The sequence below is a fragment of the Melozone crissalis genome, unplaced genomic scaffold (assembly GCF_028551555.1).
Source record: "Melozone crissalis strain CALT ecotype California unplaced genomic scaffold, PUWL_Pcris_2 ptg000280l_1, whole genome shotgun sequence".
NCBI classification, from domain to species: Eukaryota; Metazoa; Chordata; class Aves; order Passeriformes; family Passerellidae; genus Melozone; species Melozone crissalis.
In genome coordinates, this window is record NW_026536034.1 from 139,469 (window position 1) to 165,494 (window position 26,026).

The 26,026-nt window shown below is 43.2% G+C and overlaps 1 protein-coding gene across 1 annotated transcript in view; it reads right to left on the bottom strand.

Annotated features, from left to right (window-relative positions):
- Nucleotides 1-24,959, bottom strand: part of LOC128949760 (type II inositol 3,4-bisphosphate 4-phosphatase-like) — an 88,316-nt gene extending 63,357 nt beyond the window's left edge. The window contains exons 1-4 of the mRNA XM_054294619.1: nucleotides 24,895-24,959; nucleotides 9,562-9,692; nucleotides 6,418-6,522; nucleotides 3,077-3,185 (exon numbers count right to left, since the gene is read on the bottom strand). Coding sequence (XP_054150594.1) covers nucleotides 3,077-3,185; nucleotides 6,418-6,522; nucleotides 9,562-9,692; nucleotides 24,895-24,902 — 353 coding nt within the window. The 5' untranslated portion in view covers nucleotides 24,903-24,959. The remainder of the gene's footprint in view (nucleotides 1-3,076; nucleotides 3,186-6,417; nucleotides 6,523-9,561; nucleotides 9,693-24,894) is intronic.
- Between the last annotated feature and the right edge of the window lie 1,067 nt (nucleotides 24,960-26,026).

A 26,026-nucleotide genomic window follows, 5' to 3' on the forward strand; every position in this document is an offset into this window, starting at 1 on the left:
AAAGGGGCCAGGACAGAGGCGTGTTCCTTTCTTCTGGGAACAGTGCCATTTAACCTTGAGTTCGATACTTTACTACAAGTTTCACATTGTCTCCCTGCCAAGAAAAACTCAGCTTGGGAGTCCCCAAATCCAGGTTTTAAACTTACATGGTTTTGTTTTAAAGTACAAGAATTAGGATCATGGCATCTTAAAAACTCAACCCGTGTTTTTTCAGGTTTTTGAGAGTTATCCATCCTTTCAAAGGACTCCACCCTTTGAATTAAAACCAGTTTCTCTTTCTCTGTATCTTTAGATTGACAACCACCAGAACAACCATATTTTTGCTTAACTGAAAAAGAGTTCCCCGGAACCGCAATTTCCCGAGTGGAAGCAGTCACTTCAGCCTCCACCCCAGGCCCAACAGAATCCCATTCAGGTTTCAGTGTCCCTGTGCAAACAATTTTAGGAAGTACAATCACTTTTTCATTCTCATCTTTTACACACTTTGTCCCATTCCCCTTACAAGAGTCACATATTTTTACATTAACAGAACAACGCGAAGAAAAGTCCGAAAGAGTCTCATTTTTTCCCAGCGAAAGAGAAGAAAGATTTTGTTCAACAGAGTTCAAAGCATTAGTGTCAACATTTGAAACAACACTTGTTACATTCTCCGATACACACGCAATCTCCGGTTTACTGGAATTTAAAGAGGCAGAGCCAGAAGCTTTGTTTTCTGAGTCCAAGTTGATCTTATTATTATCAGTTTGTTTAAAACACTCCAACAGAGCTCTACAAATTGGCAAAAGTTCTCTTAAGCTTTCATCTTTTTTGAGAGAAACTAGATTATAGATTCTCCAGTTTATCTGATCCCAAAAATGAAAAGTAAAAGCAGACTGCAAATTCAAATCTTGCGTATTCGCCTTAACCCAGATAAGTAAGTTTTTAAGCTCAGTTTTTGAAATTTCAGAGTGACCGTTTTCTTGTAACATTGTCTCTAATTGATGAAAAACATCCCATTCAACTTTTGATAAATTCGTTCCCATTTTTGTGTTCTTTTAATAATTTTTCTTTTTCTCTATATTTGCTCCCAACGTCACCCAAGCGCTCTCCCGAAATAGTTACTTACAATTTTCTTGGCTTCGGTGGGAGAGATGATACAGTGTCCTCCTTGTTAACACTTGGGTCTCCGCGGCTGGTACATCCACGATTTTTCTTTTTTCTTCTATTCTACGTCCTCGGACGGGGCACCATTTGTCGGGGGATGGGTAGATATAAGTCCAATTGTGTCAGGAACCCACGTCTTAAAAAAGGAACCCACTAGGCCGCGGCAAAATATCCAAATATGGATAACATTGTAAACAGACCAGTGAAGAGATTTTTTGATTTTATTTCCAGCACATCAGTCTCATAATACAAGAAGGAGACATGACAGCTCACTGATCCACCCCAAAAAAAATCTCCCCCAAGAGGGCTCATACAGCAATACATAAAATCATCTCAATCTAGAATTCAGCCAATCACACACAGAAAACACATATTGACAAGCATTCTATCCAATCCCACAAAGTATACGTAATCGTAGCTAAAACAAAGACTGGTTCATAAGAGACAATGAACAGAGCTCTATTCATGCTAACCTTCTAAAGATATACATTAAATAACCTTGTTGCCATCCTAAAACCAATTCTACAGAGATCTATTGTTATTTGTCACGTCTACTGCTTGGGAAACTTTTCTGCTTGTATGGGAAACTTTTCTGCTTACATTTGCAATGCTAACAAAACTTCAGTCTGAGGCCTATACCTTTTTTAACCATTTCCTAAAAACCCTCTAACCTTATGGATTCCAACAGATGTACGTGTTTCATTGGCAGGTTTCAGCATCAGAGGTGGTCAGGGAAATGAAAGCTTTTTGAAGATTTAACAGGGTTTTTATACTGTGTAGGGCAAGCAAGACCCCCTCAATAATACAGCTTTCAAAGCAACTAGATCTGCTGGGTTTTGTTTGATGTTAATATTAATGCCAGCTCCTATTCAACCTAGAAGTCAACAGAAGAATTGAATAATTTCCCTTTTATTCTCTATGATATTTTATCCATGAAACTTTTTTGAGCATTGACTATAATGGAATTAATTTGCTGTGGACTGTCATGGTAATTTAGATCAGAGCACTCCCTCCCTGCTTTCCCTTTGGAATGCTGTAACACTGCAGTTGGCACCATCAGCTGGAGCACTGAGCAGTCACAACTACTGAAAAAATCTGAACAGCCACAGCAACAAACACAAATACATCCAATTCTTAGGAAAAGATGTGACTAACACTTTGGCGCATGTTCAACAGTGAACAAAGCATTTGAGCTCCACAATAAACTGAAACCTTTATTTTTGATTAGTCTTATTTTGGCTTTCTGAAGAATAAGAGTAGTTTGTTTTTTCACAGCGTACTAAAAATACTTCTACCTTAGCATACACCCAGGCCTGTCAGAAATAAAGCTGCTACCTTAAGTTACAATTTCTGTATTTAAAAATTGTCTACAGATACATTCCTCTTAGCACAAGAATTGCCAAAGAGATCGCTCATTCTGAACAGCAGGTTTTCAAGTACTGATATACCTCCAGCTTCCTAAAATACAAGGAAAAAAAATCATAATTTTGAACCATTAAGGTTGCAGAGGACCTCCAAGATCATCGAGTCCAACCTTTGACAGAACAACCCCCATATCAACTAAACCGCAGCACCGAGTGCCGAGTCCTGCCTTTTCTTGAGCACTTCCAGGGATGATGACTCCACCACAAGTCCCAATGCACAAAAACCCTTTACATGAAGAAATCCTCCCAACCTGAACACCCTGCAGCACAGCTTGAGGTAATTTCCTGTGTTTACTCAAAATTGGTCTTAACACAAGAACTAGAGCGTGTTTCAATTTTCATCAAAGCAGGGGAAAAAAGGGGAATATTTTATGAATGCAGTGTTCAATCCTACCAGATTTTAATCTTCCATTCATTCAGCAGGATAAACTGTTTTGTTATTCAGTGAGCTTATAGCATTTTAATGCAACCTTAATGGTATTTTCCCAGCTGCTGGAAAGAATACTTACTTTCGTCTTTCAGCCTCAAATTTACTCAGCAGTTTCCGGAGACCACCATTCTTAAATCCTTGGAAATGTGCTGCTGGGGCTCCCACAGTGATAACATCATACAGAGCATCTGGAATGGGAACAGAGGAACACAGACATCTGAATGCTTCTATCCCTAAATCATGGAAACACTATGACATCTATTCCACAAAAAGTAAGGACAAGTCTATATAATTTCCAGGGAATAATTGATAATCCATGTCCCAAGAAGGCCCAAGAGCTAATCAATCTTTCTATACAGCCACTGCACACTTTAAAAAGTTCATTTGATTTATGGCTATATGTAAATTATGTGCCACTGAGTAGAAGAATATTCCAGCTCTGCAGTTTACAAAGCTGACAAGTAAATTGGCCCATTGCGTATTCCACTCTATTGCCCCTTTCATTATTTAACTTGTAGTCATGTTCAAGCATTTTAGAGTCAAAAGAGACCATTTTGATGGAATAGTCTGACTGAATAATAGAGACTACTGAATCACAGCTAATAATTCCTGCATCAAGCTTGTCTCTTGGTTGAGTGAAGGCATCTCTTTGTTTAGGCATCTAATCTTGATTAAAAGATTTCAAATGACAACAAACTCACTGCATTCCCAGAGAAGTCAATTAGGCTAGTAAAAATCCCTATTCCTTTTCTAGCTTGAATTTGTTCGGATGTAATGCTACTGTACTTTCAGATATAATGGTGTTTAATGCTGAATTGGTGAGCCCTGCTCTAGGATATACACTTCTTATATATGTTTATAAACACAAAGTCAGTTGAGAAGCTACCAGAATAGGAAATAAATCATACTAATGAAATGCTTGCTGAGAAAACAATCTGTTGTCTCTTTCTGTATATACCTGGTGCCTTATGACATAGGGGATGAATTCTTTTTGTGGATATATGCTTACAGAACTGGAGGTGAAACATCATTTTTCAAAGAGCTCGTGATTGATTCTCAGGGTGGAGATGAAGATTTAATTACATCCCACACCACATAACTATTTTTTTCTAAGTTTAAAAATTTACATTTACAGTAAGTACCTGTTTTGTACCTGAACTTACTGGAGGTACAAAAGTGCAGTTCCGAATGCCTCATCTTTAAAATGCATTTCTAAAGGAAACGTTACAGGATGTTTTTTGAGAACTGTTTTATTCCTCAAAGAAGTTTCCCATGTAAATTAAAATCTAGACCTCTCCTAAAATAGAACTTGCATTGTGATGATAAATATGCCCAGAAGCATGAGCACTGTACAAATGATTCACAGTTAATGAACTATGCCTTACTTCCTGAGCTGAATCTCAGAACACATTTGCTCAAATTGATTTGAGCTCTAATGAGTTGGTGACTCTTCAATATCCACTTAAAAGGAGAAGTGACATAATTTCATTTGCCTAAGGTGAGCCTCAAGGTTCTTAAATAGCCCATTCTTTTAGGTCTTTATACAGATTATCACTAATACATATTCTTCAGCTATTAGGACTCCACTGATACTTGACAATAAGGAGGAGGAGGAGGCAGTCAGTGTCTTAAACTGGCCAGATGCAAAACAAAAACCACTTCAGTTCACCAAATCTATTTAAAACAAGCACATATTGCAAACAGAAACAAAAGCAAAGCTATGTCAATATACAGATTTAAGTTCTCTAGTATGATGAACAGAGCACAATGTGGGGTTTATCAAATGGATAAGGATACCATTGACCCATAGGAAAACAGTATTTTTCCTCAAAGCTACTCCTACTGAAAGCTTAAGCACACTTTCTCTTCCATTTCAGTACTCAATGACAACCCAAACAAAAGTTCAGGAAAAGCAAACCTATTATTATACATGTCAAACACAAAAAAACCCACATACCAATGTGTATATACAATAGATGGGATAAAAACCTATCTTGCATTCCCAAAATTAAGATATCTGATAGTGTAAGGGCTAATGACACCTCCATGGATCATTAGCTTGTTTAAATGCCACCTCCATGAATTTTTATTCTTCCCCTTCCAGTATCATTCTCCTGGTTATATTCCAGGTGTCCTTTGATATATGCCAAGCAAAGCATGAGCTGAGAAAGACCAACTTCATATCGAAGTGCTGCCTATTCCAGATCAATTAGCAATTGCTGCAAACTGCTTAGCCTGCATATATCTAATACAAGACACAGGGAAGAACATCAGTTAACTAACAGAGGCAGAGTTTTATAATTTGAAGATCCAAATTTGGAAGACAACTAGAACAATTCTAACATTTATCTCTTCCTGTACTCTTTTTGATTATCAATTAATGATGTGTGCAAAGCAAAATGGTTTTGGAGAAGAAGGGAGAAAATTCATTAAAAAGCAAAACAAAACTCCAGTACTGTAAAAGTTGTGGGTGCTTAAGTAAGTCACAGATTTCACTCAAATTCTCTTTTTATTTAGCAAATAGAACAGTGTCCTGTTCACAAAGAGGTTTTGTTGAAAAGACAACGGTAAGCTTCTGGCCCCCATTACAAACCTAAAAATCCTTTTCAGTTAATTAATTAACTTGAAAACATTAAATTAAAATCTGTGTTATCACATTATGTCACTATAAATCCCCATCTTGTTGAAATATTTGGAGGCACAGTTTTTTAGTAAAACAAATAACAAAATATTGAACCAACAAGTATCTAACAGATAATTGGAAGCCCCTGTGTCCCAATTTAGAAGTGGATGTATACTCACACAGTACAAAACAGGAAATTTACCACTGTTTTTATTTCCTGTTTTACAATCTTAGATGCAGAGTGTATTAATAAGGCAAAAACCGTATCAGAATGTAATTTCTGTGTTTGTAGTTACAGCAAATTTATCAGATCTCAATTGATCAACAAATTATTCACTGTGCCATTTGGTCATATATATGTATCAATATGATCTTTGATCTGTAAAGGAAGCTGCTAAAATCATATGCAAGTGGCAACAACAGAATTCTGTGTTAAAAAGAACCACAGACCATGTTAGAGAAAGTTATCCCCCTTTCCAGGAGATGTTGGAAGCTTGCAGTATTTTCACTCAACACTGAGCCAAAATAGCACATATTCTCCATTTACTTATTTGCTTGAAGTGTCATAGGAACAACATGAGCACATTCTTGGAATCTGTTTTTAGAAAAGAACTTGGAAGAAATTTAGTTAACCAGCCCCTAGTTTTCCAAGATGTGCAGTAATTGTCCACAACTTGTGGCATCAGAAGACGAGGCAGGGAAATTCCTTGCAGAGCTTTGACTTTGGATGTGATTTCTAGATTTCAGTGAAACTGTGTTTCAAAGCACACTTAGTCATACTTGGGGAATTTCTTTACCTTTCAATCGAGGACTATGCACATGCATTCTTTGCAGATGAAGATTTATTGGGATGAATTCTAGTGTTTTTTCTCCTTTGCTACAGCTTGATTTAAAGGAAGAACCTGAAAAACAAAAGTTTAAAGAATCATTGTCTTAACCACCCAGATGTTTTTGTATTCCTTTTAAAGGGAGACAATACTTGTATGTGAGGAGTTGTCTTTAATTTACCTTCAATGGATAATTATATATTAGGAGATGAAATGTTCACTGAGTCTCAGCATGTATCCATACTGGAAGCAGCAAAGCAGCATTTAATTCACAGAGCAATCTAACTGTTTTATTCTGGGAGACAGATACTCTTCCCTGCTGTCTGAAATCAGTCTGTAGTCTGCTGGAGACAACGCAGCAGTTAATGTGCATTGTGTATATTCTGTGCTAAAACTGCGAGGTTACAGAGCTATGATGGCACTGCATTTTTCCAAGTAAGATTATTTTCTTTGAAGAAAAGTATTGTATTGAATAGGCTATGCGTTCTTCCTAGAAAGGTCAAATAAAGAAACACAAACTATCTTAAGAAAAGCTATATATTTGTTCAGAGGAGGCATGATGCCTTGGAAAAACAAAACAAAACAAATTAATATGGCTGTATATTTCCAAAACATTAGAATTTGAGTCGTTTTTTGGTAGCGTAAAGAAAAATAATTAAAGTCCGACAGCATGAAAATATAATTTACCTGAACACATTTAATACAGAATCTGTATAAAATAAAAGGGTGTAGATTAGGAAAGAGAGGTGGCCTTGTCTTCTAACTCAGGCAGCCCAACGTTCACCTAGGCCACTTTTCCAACATTCTATCATTTCGCCAACTATTAATTACTAGAACTAAAATTCCTCTCACTCAGATGGAATTTTTAAATAAGTTTTGCCAAGGTTCAGCCTTTTTTTGAAGCAAACACATAAAAAGATAAAGAAAATATTTTAAATTGTTTTTTGCTTGCCCAATCAAGACTTGCTAGTGTTTATCTGTTGAAACTGCCACAGGACTGAGCACTGAGCCTCCCAATATAAACCACTCTGCCAGAGGGCACCAACGATGCTCCAGACCAGCCAAGCATGCTCAGGCTGCTCCCTAAGTTAGGAACTTAAAATTATAATTTAATACAGATGAAGAGCACAGCCAGGAGTCAAAATTTTAGATTAGACAGGAAATCCCATGATGCAGATTGAAACAAACAAATAATTTTCAAAGTTCCACTCCCTCCCAATATCACCAAATCTGTGCTTTAGAGTTACCTGAAATTACTGGGCTTTTTGTTTCCTAACACTTATATCTTCCTGGTATATTTCCTTACAATAAAATGCTTTACATTCTCTCAAATTCTCCCATAACTGAGGATAAAAGTGTTTGCCAAAACAACTCAAATCTGAAATAGTTTTAACTTTCTTAAACATCCATTTTCAATAAATATGCTGGTAAACCAAAATTGCTGTCTAACACTAATGTGGCTTCCTCATACTTCCACAGCAATCTCTCAACTTCAAAAAGAAATTAGGTGGTCTACTAACAGCCTTCTCCACTAAATTCCCAAATAGTTTGGTTGAGTTCAAGTGGGTATCACTCAAAAAGCCCAACGTGAGATTATTGTGCTGGGGAAGCATGAGCATATTTTGGAGAAATTTTATTTGCAGGTGCCATCTGCCCTTCTGAACAATTCAACACAAACTCAGGCGATGTTTTAGGATGAAGAAAGACACCTGCACTGGCTACACTGAACAGCAAAATGGTTTTTGGCATGCCTTGAAATATGTTGACCTGAAAAGTCTGAATTAAAATTGTACTCACATCCCTAATCTTAGCAATTTCTACTTCAGAAGTACTTGAATTTCAACGTGCTCCCAACGTAACTATTTGTTCAACTACAGTATTAAATCAAATCTATGTCTGGCTCGCTTTTCTGATCTTGTATACAATCTTGTATTAGACTGCTTTGTTTTCTGATTAATGTCCCTTTCTCTTTTACATGTGCTGATTTGCTCCTCCCGGATGACCTCAGTTTCCCAGGACCACATTATTTCTCTCAAGACCCAATTAAGATGGGTCCTTTAACATTATAAACCCTTTAGAAAGCCACTTTGCACAACACAGGTCTTGCAGGGTTTATGTTTAAGAGATTATATTGTCTGTTTTTTAAAATCTCAAAATGTCCCCTCAATATCTTCCTGAATGTTATAATTATTACATTGGATCTGTCATTATCTGTATTTATTGGCTTGTTTATGACACTTTATGGAGCGCTTTCAAGATTAATTAGGCAAAGATTGAAAATACATATAGATACTATTTAAAACAGAATCAGGAAGTGCCATACTGGGCTAGACAGTAGATGCCAAAATTGGAACTGGGATATTCTGATGATGACAAACAATCATAAATACAAGAAACCTCACTTCTGCCAACAAAATGGAAATAATTATACAACATTTAGTGCAACACAAGAGCTTTTTCCCCCACCAAATATTTAAGCAGCTGACCGACTGCTTTCAAAAAGGTGACTTTCAGTTAGAGACTGGTTTTTTTTAATACACTCAAATCGGATTTCTCCTTTTCTGTGACCAAGATCTCTGCATCCAGCTCTGGGCTCCCAGCGCAGGAGGGACACAGACCTGCTGGAGTGAGTCCAGAGGAGGCCACAGAGATGCTGATTGGAACAGTTCAGCTTGGGAAAGAGATTTCAGGCTGATGCAATTGCAACCTTACTGCCTCAGTACCTGGAGGGAGCTTACAATAAAAGCTGGAGCGGGACTTTCTACAAGATCATGTGATGACAGGACAAGGAGATTCAAACTTAAATGAGGAGATCTGGATTAGACATAAGGAAGAAATTCTTTAATGTGGAGGGAGGTGAGACACTGGAACAGGCTGCCCAGAGGAGCTGGGGATGCCCCATTGCTGGAAGTATTCAAGGCCAGGCTGGATGGGAGTTTGAGTAACCTGGTCCAGGTGGGCTAGAACTTGATAATCTTTAAGGTCCCTTCCAATCCAAACCATCCTTTGATTCTAAGATTTTTATGTATTTTATTCCCACTGAATATGCCAGTATTTTATAGCTAACAATCTAGTAAGCTCTGAAAGGTTCCAGATAAAATCACAGATTCCCACCTGTATGCTTCCCAAGCTCTGCCAGAGTGTCCTGGTACATGCTCAGCAACTGATCACAGTGAGCAATTACACTTTTGCGCATGTTGTCCCAGTGAGGAGCAAGCTCTCCCAGGTCTTTAAGCTCCTGATTCCTGTACCAAAAAGCAAAAAGGGAAGGCGCTAATTAACTCATTAATCTATCAAGGTTCATCCAAATTAATCTAAAACAAGTTTGCTACAAAACATCAGAAAGATTTCTAATTGCAATAAAATCCGTTTTCGGACTGCTTGTGAGATCTGCTTTTCATCTCTCTTTTACAAGTAAACAATAAATTATGTCAGTAGATAATGCAGTAACTTTTGTGCTCAAAACTCATCTGGTATAAATGCAGTAACCTTCAAAATGAAATACCACTTCTTTCATGAAGGAAAGAAGGCTTCCAGGCTCCAGAGAGTTGTGCTCAGAGCAAGTAACTTTATCTCAAGAGATATTAAACAACATTGGAAAGAATATAAAGTTTCTTTTTCCTGCAAAACTTTCAGTATGGTTGTTTTGATGCACTACTCTTTGTATACTTTCATAAACATTTCATAAACACATATTTCTAGCAGTGTTTCTACAAATTCAGTTTAATCAACACATCAGCTCTCACCACATTTCTTCAGGATTCAAAACAAAATATACACAAAAAATCCCAACACCTGCTCCCTAAAATGTCATGTCCAGTGTTCATCAGGTCAAAAAAGTACTGCTGTGGTAACCAAACAGGTCACTGGAAATCCAAAAGGAAATCCTTTAGTAAATTATCAGTTTTCCTGTACACTCCTGAGAGCTGACCTGAGTGAAATAGAGATCATCTGAATTTCCTGCACAAACAAGCTTAGTATTTTGGGCTTTCTGTTTGGTTTTTCCTCTTGCAGAGGAAGTTTCTCCTGTATCTCTCCCAAAGCCATTTTGTGGGACCTGCTTTTAAGGAAAATAAAAGATCTTCAGTCAGTCTTCAAACATCTGGAATTTGGCAGGAGAAAATGTTTGCAACACAACCAGCTTTCATTATTTTCCTTGGAGCATCAAGAAGAGTGTTCCACTGTAATTCTTGGAAGTCTCCAAAAAGTCTTCCAGAAGACAGTTCTTGCATACAGAAAAATTATGTAAGAAAAAGCAAAAATGGGGTAGATGAGGTGGAAAGAGGGAGGAAAGGACCAGTGAGCTTGCAGCGCAGGAACACAGAGCTCACTTATGTGAGCAGCAGATCTGACCATTAGTCAAAAAAGCCTTAAAATGACTTCTTAAATGGAACAGCAACACACTGGTGGTGCTTTCCCCATCATTATTAGCTTTGCATTAGTGTGAGCAGTGCAGTCAGAACAAGCTCCATAGGCAGACCTCTGCTCCTGGTGTAGGTGACAATCAAAACCAGAGAGACTGCACTGGAAGCGGAATTAAACCATTGCATTTGTACATGTTCTTGAAAATATCAACATGGAAACAAAGACACAACACGTGGACTTGCTGACAGTCTATGTTAACGATATTATTACTTTCTGCCATTTAATTGCTCCTGAAGCTGAACCAATTAAACTTTCCTCCAGCAATACAAACTGGTAATGCTGTAGCATAAGAACAATCTGTCACGAAGGGATTTGAGAGGATAAACCAAACATTCTCAGGGACCATTTTCTTTGCCAGTTTTTAGCAGCATAACATGAGGTTCCCTTTCAATTAAAATCTTAGGGCTTCCTTCTCAGCAAAGTGTGTAAAATTTGTCAGGGTATGCAATTTTGTTTATGTGCAGCGATAATGTTTTCGCCCTTAATATTTATGGTGTCTGATTTAATAGTTTTAGCAACAATGTTTGGACCTGGCTGGCTTCCAAAACTTTACTACTCCTTCTGTATAGGAATAGAGTATTCTATCCAAGAACTACATCTCTGCCTCCATCTAAGCTCATGCCTGGAGCTGCTGGTCTCAAACTGAAGTTTTGAGAGTTAACTCCACTGACATCAATAGCAATGGGAATATTAATTTTAATAGGTCTTCAAGAAATATCAAATCCTGCCCCCATTACTGGTGACAAAGTTGGTATTTGTTTCTCCTCAGAAACATGTACAAATCAATGAAGTAAAAATTCAGTCTTCAATATGTGGCAAAAAAAGACACATCAACAATGCTTAAAGTGAGAGTACAGCGCTATAGCAATCTAGAGCATACACAGCGTGGAAATTTTAAAGACTACGATTTCTGAATTTATTTGCATTTTAAACTCCAGCAAAATCAAAACCATTAGAAAACAGGATTATATGGCAGACACTTCCATAGAAAACAGTCTCATCACCTCACTTTATATCTATTTCTTTTTCTAATGAAATTATAGAAGACAGAGCATTTAAATTGGATTTATGTCTCGTGGTCTTTTTACAGTTTATCACTGCTGTTGTTGACTCCATAAAATTCTGAGTTATGAATGAAAAAAGAGTTGTCTTTTCTATATCTAAACTCCATCAACAATACTCCACAGTATCAAGCTTTATTATTATTACATGAAAGGCCTTTTCTAAAAGTAAACAGAGTGGAAAAACCATAGTATTTTCCATTTTTGAAAAAGTTTACAGTTCACACTAATACAATTGTTGAAATTTTTAATAATATTTTAATACTTTAATGTTAACTTATTTCATTGAATAACTTTAAAAATCCACTTCAACCAGTAACTGTGTCAAACAACAATTGTGCTATTAAAAAGCACATAAGCTGAAAATGCTGTATGAAGGCCAAGTAGCAATTTTTTATACATACAGCTTCAAAAATCTAATAATGTGTTTCCTACTAAAGCAAACATGACAAATTCAAAACCTAGAAAACTAAGTGATTTTGGCCTCCGCTAAGCAAAATGAGCTTCTGAAATCTACTTTTGCAAAACATCAGTGCGCGAGGGCGTACACGGCCCTAAGTCCGGCTAGCTGAAGGGGTAAAGCGGCCGACGCCCCTGCGCATCTGAGGCCAGCCCCCCTTGGCGTCCTGGCCTCGGGCTGGGCTGGATTGCGGACTTGGGTTCGCGCTGGACGAGACGAGAGAGGAGGCGACCACTTGCTGGGGGTAAAACGTCGGTTTATTGAAGAGCCCACATGCAGCACAGGGCAAACCAACAGGTGGAAAAACCCACAGCAAAAATGGCCCTGAACACGGCGGGAGACAGAGTTTTACAGGGAAGGGGTGGAGACGGGAGGGGAAGCCCAGCTAACCAATAGGGGAACATGTGGGGAGGTACATAAGAAAACTGACACAAGAACTTATCCAATAAGGAGGGGCCCTGGGACGCCAGCCAACTATGACCCCCAGAGAGAAGAATGTTCTCGAAAGCAGGGAGGAGTGGGGGGTGATTGACTGGGCCCAGGGAGGAGGAAAACTTTACTTATATGGTGGGATAAGGGAGGAGCAGTTATGTAACTTGAGAGATTGACAAATAAGGGGGACAGGGGTAACCGTGGTAACATAACTGCCAAAGACTCTGTGGCGGGAAAACTGGAGGGGGAAGAACCATCTTACAAAGAACAGGGAGAGAATAATACCTAAAATGGGGGAACAAAACAAGAAACTTAAAAACACACTACAACATCTCCCCGTTTCTTAACAAATAAAATAAAAAGAACGGGAAGTCCACAGAAACTTAAAATTCAGGATCTCGCGGCTGGTCCGGCCAGGCCTCGCTTTCTTCGAGCTGGAATCCGCCCGCCCCTGGGTGGTCGAAGGACGGTGCGGTCGCCCCTTCCTCATCTGTAGCTTCTTCGGCCTCCGAGGAGAGGTCTTCCAGCTCAATGGGCTTGTCCGACGGGACTGCGGCATGGTTGACAGATGCTGAGGTATCTCTGACCATTAGTCTCTGGACCAAACCGCGGATCAAAATAATGAAAACTAAAAGTACTAATTAACTCAGAACAACCTTGCAAACAGATTCTATTATGGAACTGGCCCACCCGCTGAGGCCCCAACCCTTGAAAATGTCCCCCAGCCAGTCAGAGGTTTCTTGCTTGACCTGATGGACAAGGTCTTGCAGCCTCTTGATGGAATGTCTGGCGTCCTCGGCTCGAGAGGATAGGTTCAGGCAGCAGAGGCCCTCAAACTCCTCACAGTGATGATGATGGAGCAGCAATAGAAAATCTATTGCTGCTCTGTTTTGGAGTGTCGCCTTCCTTGTTATTTCCTCGTCTGTGAGGAGGTCGTAGAGCGCGGCCGAAGTAAAATTTGCTTGTTTAGCCACCCAACACTCTAGACAGCCCAATTCACCTAGAGCCTTCACCACCGATACCCAAGGCAACAAAATGGTAAAGGCGATGGATTTTGAGTGTGACCAATGAGTAATTTCATCATCACAATCCTCAATGAGATCCTTGAGATCTCTTTTAGGTCTAGCCAATTTAGATGTGATGTTTGTCTTCTTCCAATTGATAATTTGAGTGACGTTGGGGGTAAACAGTGTCAGCCGGCCAAAAGTGCACGGCCCTTCCGACCAGGCCAGAGGGGATGCCTGCCCACGCCTGGTCGCCACAATTAAAAACACGCCTCGGGGAAGGGAGTAAGGGGTCTGTCTGGTAGTGGTGGGGCCGAGGATCTTTAGGACAGCCTTACACCACTGCTTAGCTTGGTATTCTAACTTGGACTGTAGCACTACCTCACTACCCCTCTCGACGGGGGTGATTGTATAATCAAACTGAAAGCAAATTGATGCATTGGTCGAACCGAGGAAATGGAACTCTGTGGGCTCGGAGGGTGCAGGATCTAGCCTGCTCACTCCGTCTCTCCAGGCGTTGGAGGAATCAAAACTGGGGAGGATAGTGAGGCTCTGGGCTAGGATAGCATTAAAGGCACTTTAGAAGGCAGGGAGAAACTCGCCTGGAGAGAAAGGGATCCCCACAAGGCGACATCGGGTCCTCTGCTGCGCCGGTGTCTAGGCATATACTGTCCTGTCCTAACGATTGAGCCAAGGCACGCCAGACGTTGACTTTCCGCTGGGGGATGACCCACAGCTCCGAAGGTGGCAAAAGGAGTTCGCAGGTCGTCATGATCGCCATTAGCAGGCTAGGGTTGGGAGTCAGCGATGTTGAAACGGGGGCCATGGGGGAGATGTAACTGAAATGAGATAAGATAGTAAAAGTATGACGAATTCACAAAAATGGTTCTTCTCCAAACAACCAGTTTAAGTAAAACATACAGGGGGTAAGAGCTGGAGCAGGGGGTGAATGGGAGGAAACATGACATAGGAGGTCAAGGGGTGGAGGAGAAGCTGGAGGAGAGGGCTCTTCTGTAACTGGGGGAAGATCCGGAAAGAAAGACAAAGATTGATGGTGTGGTTTCCTCCGCCAACGCCAACAAGCTTGCCGGACTTGTGGTACTGCCTCCTTCTTAGTCCTCTGTTTCGGGACGAAGGGCCTGACCCACTTAGATGGAATCCACCTGGGGCCTGAGGGAGTGGACACGCAGGCATATCCCCTCCCCCAGGTCACCAGGTCAAAGGGGCCCTCCGTCCGCCAGGTCTCCGGATCTTTTACAAGAACCGGTGGCCTGGCTTTAGGCTGCAGCTGCTGGTGACTGCCAAAGTGCCGGACCACTGGAGGATTTTGGCTGTCAAAAGAGCAATTTAGAAAGTTAAGCGTGTACAATGCCCTTGACAGCCGGACGTGGGGGGTCTCCACCTTCATCGCCGGTTGTTGCCGGGATAAGATCTTCTTAAAGCTCTGGTGGGCCCTCTCCACCATGGCTTGGCCTGTTGGGGAATAGGGGATGCCAGTCGTATGGACTACTCCCCATTGCTGCAGGAAGCTCCGCAGCTCCTTGGAGGTATACGCAGGGCCATTATCTGTTTTTAGGGCCCTAAGGATGCCCAAGACAGCGAATGCCTGAAGCAGATGCTTCTGCACATCCGCTGCCTTTTCACCTGTGTGGGCAGAAGCATAGATAGCCCCAGAGAAGGTATCAACTGAGACATGGACGTAACACAATCGACCAAAAGATGGGACATGCGTCACGTCCATCTGCCACACTTCGCAGCTCGCCAAACGTCGGGGATTGGCCCCTGAGGCCACAGTAGGCATCTGATCTTGTTGGCATTGGGGACATGTGGCCACTATCGCCTTGGCCTGATCCTGTGTCAGATTGAACTGCCGGACCAGGCCAGGCGCATTCTGATGGAAAAGTTGGTGACTGATCTTAGCCTGGCCGAACACGTCTGGGAGAGGGGCCTGCGTAACAGCAGCCGCGGCCAGAGAGTCGGCACAACGGTTGCCTTCCGCAATAAACCCGGGCAGATCAGTATGTGATCTCACATGCATAACATAAAAAGGGTGCTCGCGGTGGGAGACTAGCTCGACGAGCCTGTTAAGCAACTCAAATAATCTTTTGCTGGTGACCTCTTGAAGAACCGCAGACTCAGCTTGAGACGCTACACCTGCGACATATGCAGAATCTGTAACCAAATTAGAAGGCCCAGGGAACCTCTGGAATGCCCTGACGACTGCGTCCAACTCAGCAACTTGTGGAGAGCCCTCCACAACAACAACATCAGTCTCCCACTGCTGAGTCTGAGGATCTTTCCAAGTCATTACTGACTTGTGGGATGCTCCAGACGCGTCTGTGAAAACTGTCAAGGCATCCAGCAGCTTCCTGCTCTGAACCTTTTTCAGCGATAATTTAAACTCCGAATTGAATAATTTGTGGGCCGGCCGATCTACTGCGATGCGCCCGGTGTAGCTGTCGAGTGCAAACTGAAGATATTCATTAGTTTGCAGCAGTTCTTCAAAGGTCTTTAATTTGAGTTGTCCTGATTCTAATTTAATTGGGATATGTATGCATGCGAAATCACACCCCGCCAGCTCCCTGATCCTCGATCTTGCTTTGAGGATCAGTTCGGCTACCAACTCCTGTGGCCGTGTCATTCTTTTGGACCGATGGTGGCTGAGAAACACCCACTCTATAATTAAGAGGGGGTCACCCAGCCCCTGGTCCTTTACACTGGTGTCCCACTGGTGTATCACGCCATGGAGATGTGGCAATTTTCTCAGTATAATAAATTTGAAGGGCAGGCCCGGATGGTAACGGTGGGCCTGCCTGGCCAAAATAACTTTCTGTATCTTCTCCAAAGCCACCCCTGCCTCTGGGGTGAGAGCCCTAGGGGAACTCAGCCCCTCTCCCCCTTTCAACAAATTGAAAAGGGGGGCTAGGTCTTCAGTTGAAATGCCTAGCCAGGGTCTCACCCAATTTAAAGACCCACACAGCTGATGGACATCCGCTAGGGTCTGGACTTTTGTCCTAATAGCCAATTTCTGCGGAACAATGGTCCGCTTTGTGATTTCGAGGCCCAGGTATTTCCAAGGTGGCATCCGCTGAATTTTGTCCTGCTGGAGCTCGAACCCTGCAGCAACCAACGCATTGGTTGTCAGGTCAAGCGCATGGGCAAGCAGACTGTGGTCGGGTGCACACACGAGGATGTCGTCCATGTAATGGTGAATGATGACGGCATCCCCGAGGGCTGTACGTATGGGTGACAGCAGCAAAGCGACATACCATTGGCAGATCACAGGGCTGTTCTTTAGGCCTTGCGGAAGCATTCGCCAATGATAGCGCTTGGCTGGGGACTCACGATTGATAGATGGAACCGTGAACGCAAAGCGCGGGGCATCGTCTGGGTGCAGGGGAATCTGGAAAAAACCATCTTTTATATCTATAACTGCCAAATTCCAGTTTTGAGGGAGCATTGCTGGGGAAGGCATCCCTGGCTGAAGAGGACCCATGTCCATTATTTGTTCGTTAATTTGGCGGAGGTCGGTCAGGAGCCGCCACTTGTCCTTATTAGGCTTCTTAATGACAAACACTGGGGAGTTCCAAGGTGACATTGTCTCCACCAGGTGGCCTTTCAGTAACTGTTCCTAAATGAGCTCATTGAGCGCTTTTAATTTTTGCTTGTTGAGTGGCCACTGCAAGACCTGTACTGGTTTATCTGACAGCCAATTCAGCTTCCAGGTCTGGCGCTCCTCAGTGGCCACTGCCCGAAAAACCTGGGGAGCCTTTGGGATGTCAATTCTGGCTCCCCACTGGGCTAGTAGGTCCCTTCCCCAGAGAGGCTCGGTATAATCTAAAACGAACGGGCGTATAGAGGCCAATTGCCCATCGGGCCCCTTAATTTGCACAATGCTCTTAGATTGATTGGCCAATTGAAGGCCCCCAACACCTGAGATTGTGCCCGCAGCGCTTTGCAAGTCCCAATGTGACGGCCACTCCTGAGAGGGAATGATCGTCACATCCGCACCTGTGTCCAAAAGACCCCTCACGATCTTTCTGTCCCCTCCCAACGAGAGCTGACAAGTCAGGCGGGGCTTCTCCCTCCCCACCAGCTGTGCCCAGGCTACTGTCGGAGGCGATGTCCTCTCCACGGAGTTCTTCCAATTATCTTTATCTGGAACCGGAATAGCCTGGGCAATGATCTGTCCCTTAGGGAGGAAGAGTGGGGGTCGGACACAGTACAGCCCTACCGCGAAACGGTCCCGGTCGGTAGTTACTAGACCAGGGACGATGTGAATGTCTCGCGGTGTGTGCTTTGTGTCCCCGACGACTGTCCACCTGCAACGTCCAAGTTTCCTCCAGCGACCCGGGTGTTGCAGGTCGACAGACACCAGCTGGATGTCACTACTAGGGAGATAGAAGTCCCTAGTTAGCTGCAGCCTGTAGGGACAGAGGACATGGTGTCAAGCGCAGGTGTAGGCTGAATACCACAGGTATGTGTCAAGTCTGGTACTAAGTAAGACAAATCCGGCAGTGTGTACGGCAGCTCTCTGTCGTCTCCTCCCTCCCCGCTTGTTGTTAAGTGGCCTGCCGCATTTTTGTCTTCGCGCAGGGAGGGGCTGCGCTCCAGGCCTAGTTTTTTGTGCCCTTACTCTCCTCCTTTTCCCGCTTCCTTCTATACTCCAAATAATCTAATCGCATCTGGCATTGAGGCATCCAATGCCCTGTCTTGCCACAGAGGTGGCAGGGGTGGGTGGCTGTTGATCTTCTGCCGGACCCGGGTGTTGGGGGCCCGGCAACGGGGGCAGCTTCTATATCAAAGAAGTCCGGTTCGGGGTCCTCCGCAAAAGCCACTGAGGCTCTTTTAGGCCGCGATGGTAAGGATACCTGGCCTACCACGGTCTCTATCATGGCCTCCACCGTGGGCCGGGGACTTCGAGGGAGCCTCCTGATGGCCTTCCGACACTCTAGGTTGGCGTTGCTATACGCCATCCTCCAGAGCATCTTCTCCCTGTCGTCGTCCCCGGTCGCCTGCGCCTCCACGTATCTGTAGAGGCGCTCGATAAAAACCATGTAAGGCTCTTGCGGCCCCTGCCGGACTTCATCGTCCTCCCATTGGGAGGTCATCACCTCTAGCTTATAAAAGGCCCGCTCTGCTGCCTTAGCGGTCTCTACAAGCTGAGACGAGAACAAGGCCTTTGCTTGAGCTATCCCCTCTGCCCACTGTCCCTCGCCTAAAAGATATTCTTGGGAAATTGCCAAACCGTCCGCGTCATGAGACACTGAAGGATTCCCCCAAAGAATCGGGAGAACCTCCACTATCTCCCTCCTCCATTCCCCCACCCAGACCCTAAACTCCATGGGTCTTGTTAAACTAGAGAAAAGGGCCCTCAGGTCCGCCAGCACCAGATCTCCCTGTGCAAGGGCATTCCGGAGCATACCCCGGAAGTATTCAGACCCGCGGGAGTAGTCCTTCTGCGCCTTGCTCAGTTTCTTAATCCGGGCCTGTGCTAAAGGCACCCACTGGGCCTGAGAGCTCCCCTCCCCGCTGAGGTGGTACGTAACCGGAGCGGCTTCCAATAAAGGCGCCTGCCCCGGCTTCCAGTCATCCATCCCCCCCCACCCCGAACACAAGGCGTGAGAACCGGAAGGGGGAGCGTGGGAACCGGAGTTGGAGGAGGTTGAGGCGGAGTCTGGCAATGGGGCAGGGCGAGGGAGTGGGCGCGGCACACCGCCCCTCTCCGCCCCCTGGGTGGAGTTCGGAGGCGGAGCAGAGTATGAAGGTGGAGCAGGGGAGGAGTAAACAGGGGGCTGAACTGGGGGAGGAACCTGGGGAGGAGCCGACGGAGGATCGGAGGGCGGAGAAATGGAAGGAGCAGAGGAAAGAGATGGGGGAGGGACAACCGAAAAAGAGGTTCGATCCAGGGGAAGGAAAGGGTTAGCATTAGGGAGGAAAGGGTTAGGAGGAGAAGAAAGAGCCCTGGCGGGAGCGGCCGCGTGGCCGCCGCCATCTCGGGCACCAAGGGACCCCTTTTGAGGGTCGTCGCAAAACCGAACAACTTTGGGGTTTGGAACCGGGGACTTGGGGACCGGGGTAGAGGGTAAGGGAAGAGAAGGAGCCTGGCCAGGGCTCCTCGAAGGGGGAGGCCGAGCCGGTCGAGGGGGAGCAGGGGCAGGATGGACCCCCTGCCTCTGGTCGGCCCTCAAAATCCCCCTCGAGGGCTCATGCCTACGGGACGAGGGAAAGGTTTGGGGGACAAGGGCAACTGAACGAGGAGAACGAGGGGACAAACCAGAAACCGCGGGACATTTCTTAGGCTCCACAGGCACGCCGAGTGTCGCATGAACTCTGCGCGCGCAATACGCCACGGTGGCTAGTTTTGTCTCCCCGGAATTTATGGCCTCTTCTAATTTTGCCACAACGGCTGCCCAAAACCGCGGCTCTTTTACGCGTTCCGGGGAGACCTCGGGAAACCTAGAAAATACCCACTTAACTAAACATTTTAACTCCTGCTTGCGGGCTTTCTGACCACCCCCAAGCAACAAACCCTTCACAACATAATAAACCTCCTTCTGGGATTTTCCCAAGCCGGCACCCATTGCGCCTTTCTAGAGCAGAAACTGCTACCGCTAGAAAGGGGGAAAACCCTCTGATGACGCAACCGCACGCCCGGGAAACAACGAGAACTTAAACAATGAGCCGCCTGCCGCCGGCCCCTGCCCCCCCCCACTGCCCCAAAGTCTGGGTAAACAGCCGGAGGGAAAAAGAGATTGGGTGATGGGTGCGGCCCCACGTCTGGGGAAATCCGGCACCCAAAGGGAAGAGAAAACAAAAACGGCGCGGGGGCGAGGAAAAACCTCAAGGAGAGAAGGCGGGGGGGTAGGTCCCCAACGCAGGGCATATACCCCTAGGGAAAGTTAAAAAGGCAGAGGAGAAGCCGGAGAGTCCCCAGGACGGGGCCCGAACTCACCAATCCTGCTGCGGCGACAAAGAAAAAACCAGGCGAAGGTCACTTGTCTCGGGGAGTCGTCCTCTGAGGGTGCGAGGAGTCCCGACTCCCTTCCGCCGGGGAGCGCTGCTTCTAAAACGAAGCCTGCTACTACCCGGGGTAGTCTGGCGTCCAGAGGGTAAGTAAATCCCAACTCCGCAGGGTCCAGTCCGTGGTCAAAAGTCCACTTCGTCGGCCCCCACGTTGGACGGCAAACTGCGCGAGGGCGTACACGGCCCTAAGTCCGGCTAGCTGAAGGGGTAAAGCGGCCGACGCCCCTGCGCATCTGAGGCCAGCCCCCCTTGGCGTCCTGGCCTCGGGCTGGGCTGGATTGCGGACTTGGGTTCGCGCTGGACGAGACGAGAGAGGAGGCGACCACTTGCTGGGGGTAAAACGTCGGTTTATTGAAGAGCCCACATGCAGCACAGGGCAAACCAACAAGTGGAAAAACCCACAGCAAAATGGCCCCGAACACGGGGGGAGACAGAGTTTTACAGGGAAGGGGTGGAGACGGGAGGGGAAGCCCAGCTAACCAATAGGGGAACATGTGGGGAGGTACATAAGAAAACTGACACAAGAACTTATCCAATAAACATAGAACAAAGGAGGGGCCCTGGGACGCCAGCCAACTATGACCCCCAGAGAGAAGAATGTTCTCGAAAGCAGGGAGGAGTGGGGGGTGATTGACTGGGCCCAGGGAGGAGGAAAACTTTACTTATATGGTGGGATAAGGGAGGAGCAGTTATGTAACTTGGGAGATTGACAAATAAGGGGGGCAGGGGTAACCGTGGTAACATAACTGCCAAAGACTCTGTGGCGGGAAAACTGGAGGGGGAAGAACCATCTTACAAAGAACAGGGGGAGAATAATACCTAAAATGGGGGAACAAAACAAGAAACTTAAAAACACACTACAACACATCAGAAGCAAAGAGCTTAGCAGGATTCAAAACAAGAGGGGACATTTCTGCAGATTATATTTGCAAAACTTCTGTAATATTGTAACAGCTTAAAAATTCTGAATATTTATCAAACAGCAGCTTTGGAGTAAATATAAACTATAGCTTTGGGATATGACTCAATCATTCATACATAATGGAAGTTTAGAAGCTTCTAAGGAAAGGAGCACAGGAATTATTCTTCCTAACAAAGTTCACTTTAAAATGTATGGATAACCACTTCAATTTTTTTTTTTTTTTTAAAGAACAGAATCAGATAAAATTACTCTCATTTTTCTTTGCTACAAGATATGCTTCTGTGATATATAGGCAATAAACTCCAGACAAACAATATAACATTCCCTCCAGAAATAAAATACTCATAGCTTTTTCACTCTGTTGTTTCCAAACCAGGCAAATAATTATTACGGAGGAGTCAATAAGAAAAAAAAAGAAAAAAAAGAAAAAAAAAAAGGCATGTTTTTCTTTCTCTACTAATAATCTCATTTTAGACTCTCTTGAAAACAGTTGCAATTTTTGTCTCCTTACAGAATTTCCCAAAATTATTTCAAGTTTTGGTGAGCCTGACCCGACAGGCAACTAAAAACTTCAATGTGAGTTGTGCTTACCTTTGCATGCCCTGAACAGTTGTTTAGAAACAGAAAAAGAGAAAACAAAGCAGAAAAAAGAGACAAAAGAAACCCCACCAGAACCCCATGAGCAAACTACCCACCCCAAAAATGGCAACAAATACATTTAAAATTATTTTAAAGCCTCTTTTCCTATGCATGTGAGGAGAATAGACTGGGATTTGCAAAGCCATGATACGATTTTATATGGTTCCTAAGAGATGAAAACTTTAAGTTCCTTTTAAATTTCTATCCACTACACTTTTTATTATACAAAAGTGTAGACAATTATAAGCTAAATTTAACTTGTTTCTCCCTTCCTACTTTAAGATCATTTTGCTTCCATTCCTGCTTTAAATTCTTTCCCTTAAAGTTAAAATAAAGTCAAATACTGTTAGAAGTTACAAATTTCAAAGCATCATGTCAATAAATGAAAGGGTTTGGTTAACAATGAACACTGAAGTTTTATCAAGAGACAATCAATCTCAAGATGGCGAGAAAAGGGAATTTAAACTACAATTTTTAATGAATACTGAATAGCATTAACACTTACTGGCACATTTTTATAGGTAATTGCTTCAGGCCTGACTATATTGAAGCCACAATAAAAAAAATGAAACAGGCTGAGTATGATAAGTGGCTTCTGAGACAGAAATATTTATCCTTTTATACTAACAGAGGGGAAAAGACACAGAGAAGAATACTTGAGCCCACACCGAATATAGCAGCATCCTCCTCACACGTTCTACTAGACTACAAGTGTAAGGACTCCACAAGAACACACATCTCCACAATTGCTTTTCTTGAAAAAGAAAGGCCAGACAAAGCAGAAGCTCCAACCCACACTCTTATATGATGGTAGATGACACAGATGCTCCTGTTCCCACCATCTGCTGGTATTCTACATAGTGTTGCTCATTTTGGTTAGTCTTATCTCCTCCTCCAGACTGCATCAATCACTTGGTCTCTTTCTTTCACACCCACACTTTCAACTAGGCTTGAACAGCTCAACCACACCGGCAGTCAGGAAAATCAGAGGCACTTATCTCAATCTTTGTGCCACTGTTACTTCTGTTTCTTTTTCAAATCTTTATTTTGGTGAAGAGAAAACCCCACCATGGTGAATTCTTACTAGGAGTTTGTCCAGGGAGGTGAATTCTATAATATGATACAACAACAAGGGCTATTACTTGTATTATGCCTTTGGAGAGAATAATGCAGAAGTAGTAAAAGTGGTTCAAGTAATCCTCTAACATTTAAAAGGCACTTACCCATGAGGCAAATGAAAATATGGGAAGTGCATGAACTGTGAGACTCAGTATAATCTATTTTTATTGCTTACTGCAAAAACCTTGCCCATAAGTATTCTCAAACAAGATGAGGCCATAAATGCCTAAACACAGTACTAAATGAATAAAATAAACTATTATAACAATTCATAGGAATTTTATAACCCATCATCACCATGCATAAGGATGTATCAGTCCAGTGACTTTATTAAAATCAAGATTCCAGCCTCCCACATGCTGTTCTATTGGCATATAAACATCACAGGGAAGCAACAGATGGGGTAAATAAAAAAAGGAAAAGAAGCTTGATACTGCAGAACAAACAGCCACAACAGGTTGTTTTGGGATGTGACACAACAGGAAGGAATTGCCTCAAAGCGCACAGGATGGCTTTGGAATGCAGCACTGGGTCCCAGCATCACTCTTACACATGAGACCAGCTGCCCATCTATGTGTTAAGTAACTTGCATGAGGAAGGAGGCAATATCTTCTACATCATCCATTATCGCTGGAAGAAGAAGGAGGCACTGTCTTCAGGGTAGCCCTGGGTTACTTAAAAAGATGTTTCCCCAAATTTTATCAGCACAGCTTACAAGGGTTCAAGGACAGGCTCCATTTTAATCACTGCAATGGCAAATTGGACATTCAAAGGCTTTTGGGACACCTGTGTTCTCTATTCTCCTTTTTCTCCAGGCCATACACATTGTTATGATTCTCAGATATCTCTCTGGGTTATGAGGCCAAACGTTAGGGTTTCAAACAAACATTACTTTGGAATCCTTTTCTTATGCCAACTAATTTAGATTAGCTAAAGGAATGTCCATTTTATCCTCATTGCTCCTTTATTCACTATAAACTTGTCATTTTTCATGGCATAATGTTTGTCTATGTTATTAACTCTACCCAGACACATAGCCAAACACAGCACAATGTTGCTCAGCCCCCTGTCATTTTCTGATCCTTTATAAAATGCTAATGTTCCAGAATATTTAAATTGTTAATCAAACGGTGGTGCTAACAGGTTTAAAGCCATGACTGCACTTTAGCACAGTTCATTGCTCAGAACTTATGAGGTCACTGGAGTCCTATTGAGCAATCAATTCTGTTCAGTTACAGCTGTAAATTCTTAGCAGCTATAAAAGTGCCCATTTCATACTACAAATAAATATATTTTAGCTCCTCGTCTGCATGATTCAAAGTCAGAAAAATATAATTTATATTGCTGCCTCTTCCTTACCTTCTCATGTCCTCCTTTATGTGCAGATTTATTAGTTCTTTAGGAACGTGGAAGGAGAGGGTGGTCTCAGCCATCTGCTCCCGGATCCGCATCCACTTGTTGTCAGAAGTAGGGAATCTATACAACTTACAAACAGGGTTTCTCAACACTGCAAAGAGCAAAAATAATATCATTGCTTTCATGTGCTTATATGAGTCCAAACATTTATGACAATAACCTGCATAATTATTATATTATTTCCCCCTAGCTTACAAAATTAATTTTAGTATCATTAAAATTCCACTAAAAACATTTAATATCTATTTCATTTTTATACCAGCATGTGGAGGGCAAAGTATTACTAGTACATCAATAAATCGCATTTTACCAGCAGAGTAGCTAACTTTTGAATTTAGGTCTTCAAAGTAGTGAGAATGTCAATCAGACTCTCTTTTCTTGCATTTCAGCTGGAGTTAGGAAAACCAGAGAGCACAAATGAACAATGAACTCAGTACAGCCACCACCACAGCTTGCCAGCACCACTCACAATTCCAATAAATTGCACAGGACTCAGGGTTCAGCTGCATCTTCCCCTGGACATGCACACACAAATCATTAATGCAAATTGGAGGTGTGCTTCTGCATTAAAGGAAACTTGAACATATTAGAGTTACCTGGAACTTTGATGGGGTCAAGACACTGCCACTACATAGAAATAAATATAACAGCCCTGTCGATATGTTACACACACAGTTTTCAGATCACTATTGCAATGTGACATAAGAACATCACTTGACTTGGAATGAGTGACAGCTACTAACAGTGACAGCTACTAACAGACATTTCACAGACACCATTAATGTTTATGTAGTCTGATTTATAGAGAATTAAAAATAAAAGGTACCCAAACTGCCTTGTCTATCTAAGCAATCAGGATTTTTAACAAATATCCTTTAGGAAAGGCCTAAAAGAAGACCAGAGATTTAAATACACTGATAATAAACCCACTGCTTGCAACCCGAAGAAAGGAGCAATGTTTAAGTGGTCGCACTGCTCTATATTCCCATCACTCCACTGAGATGTCTTTCATCAGCAATCTTGGATGAAAAACTGTTGTTGGATTATGCCCTTTTCTGATCCAGAGATGGAGCAA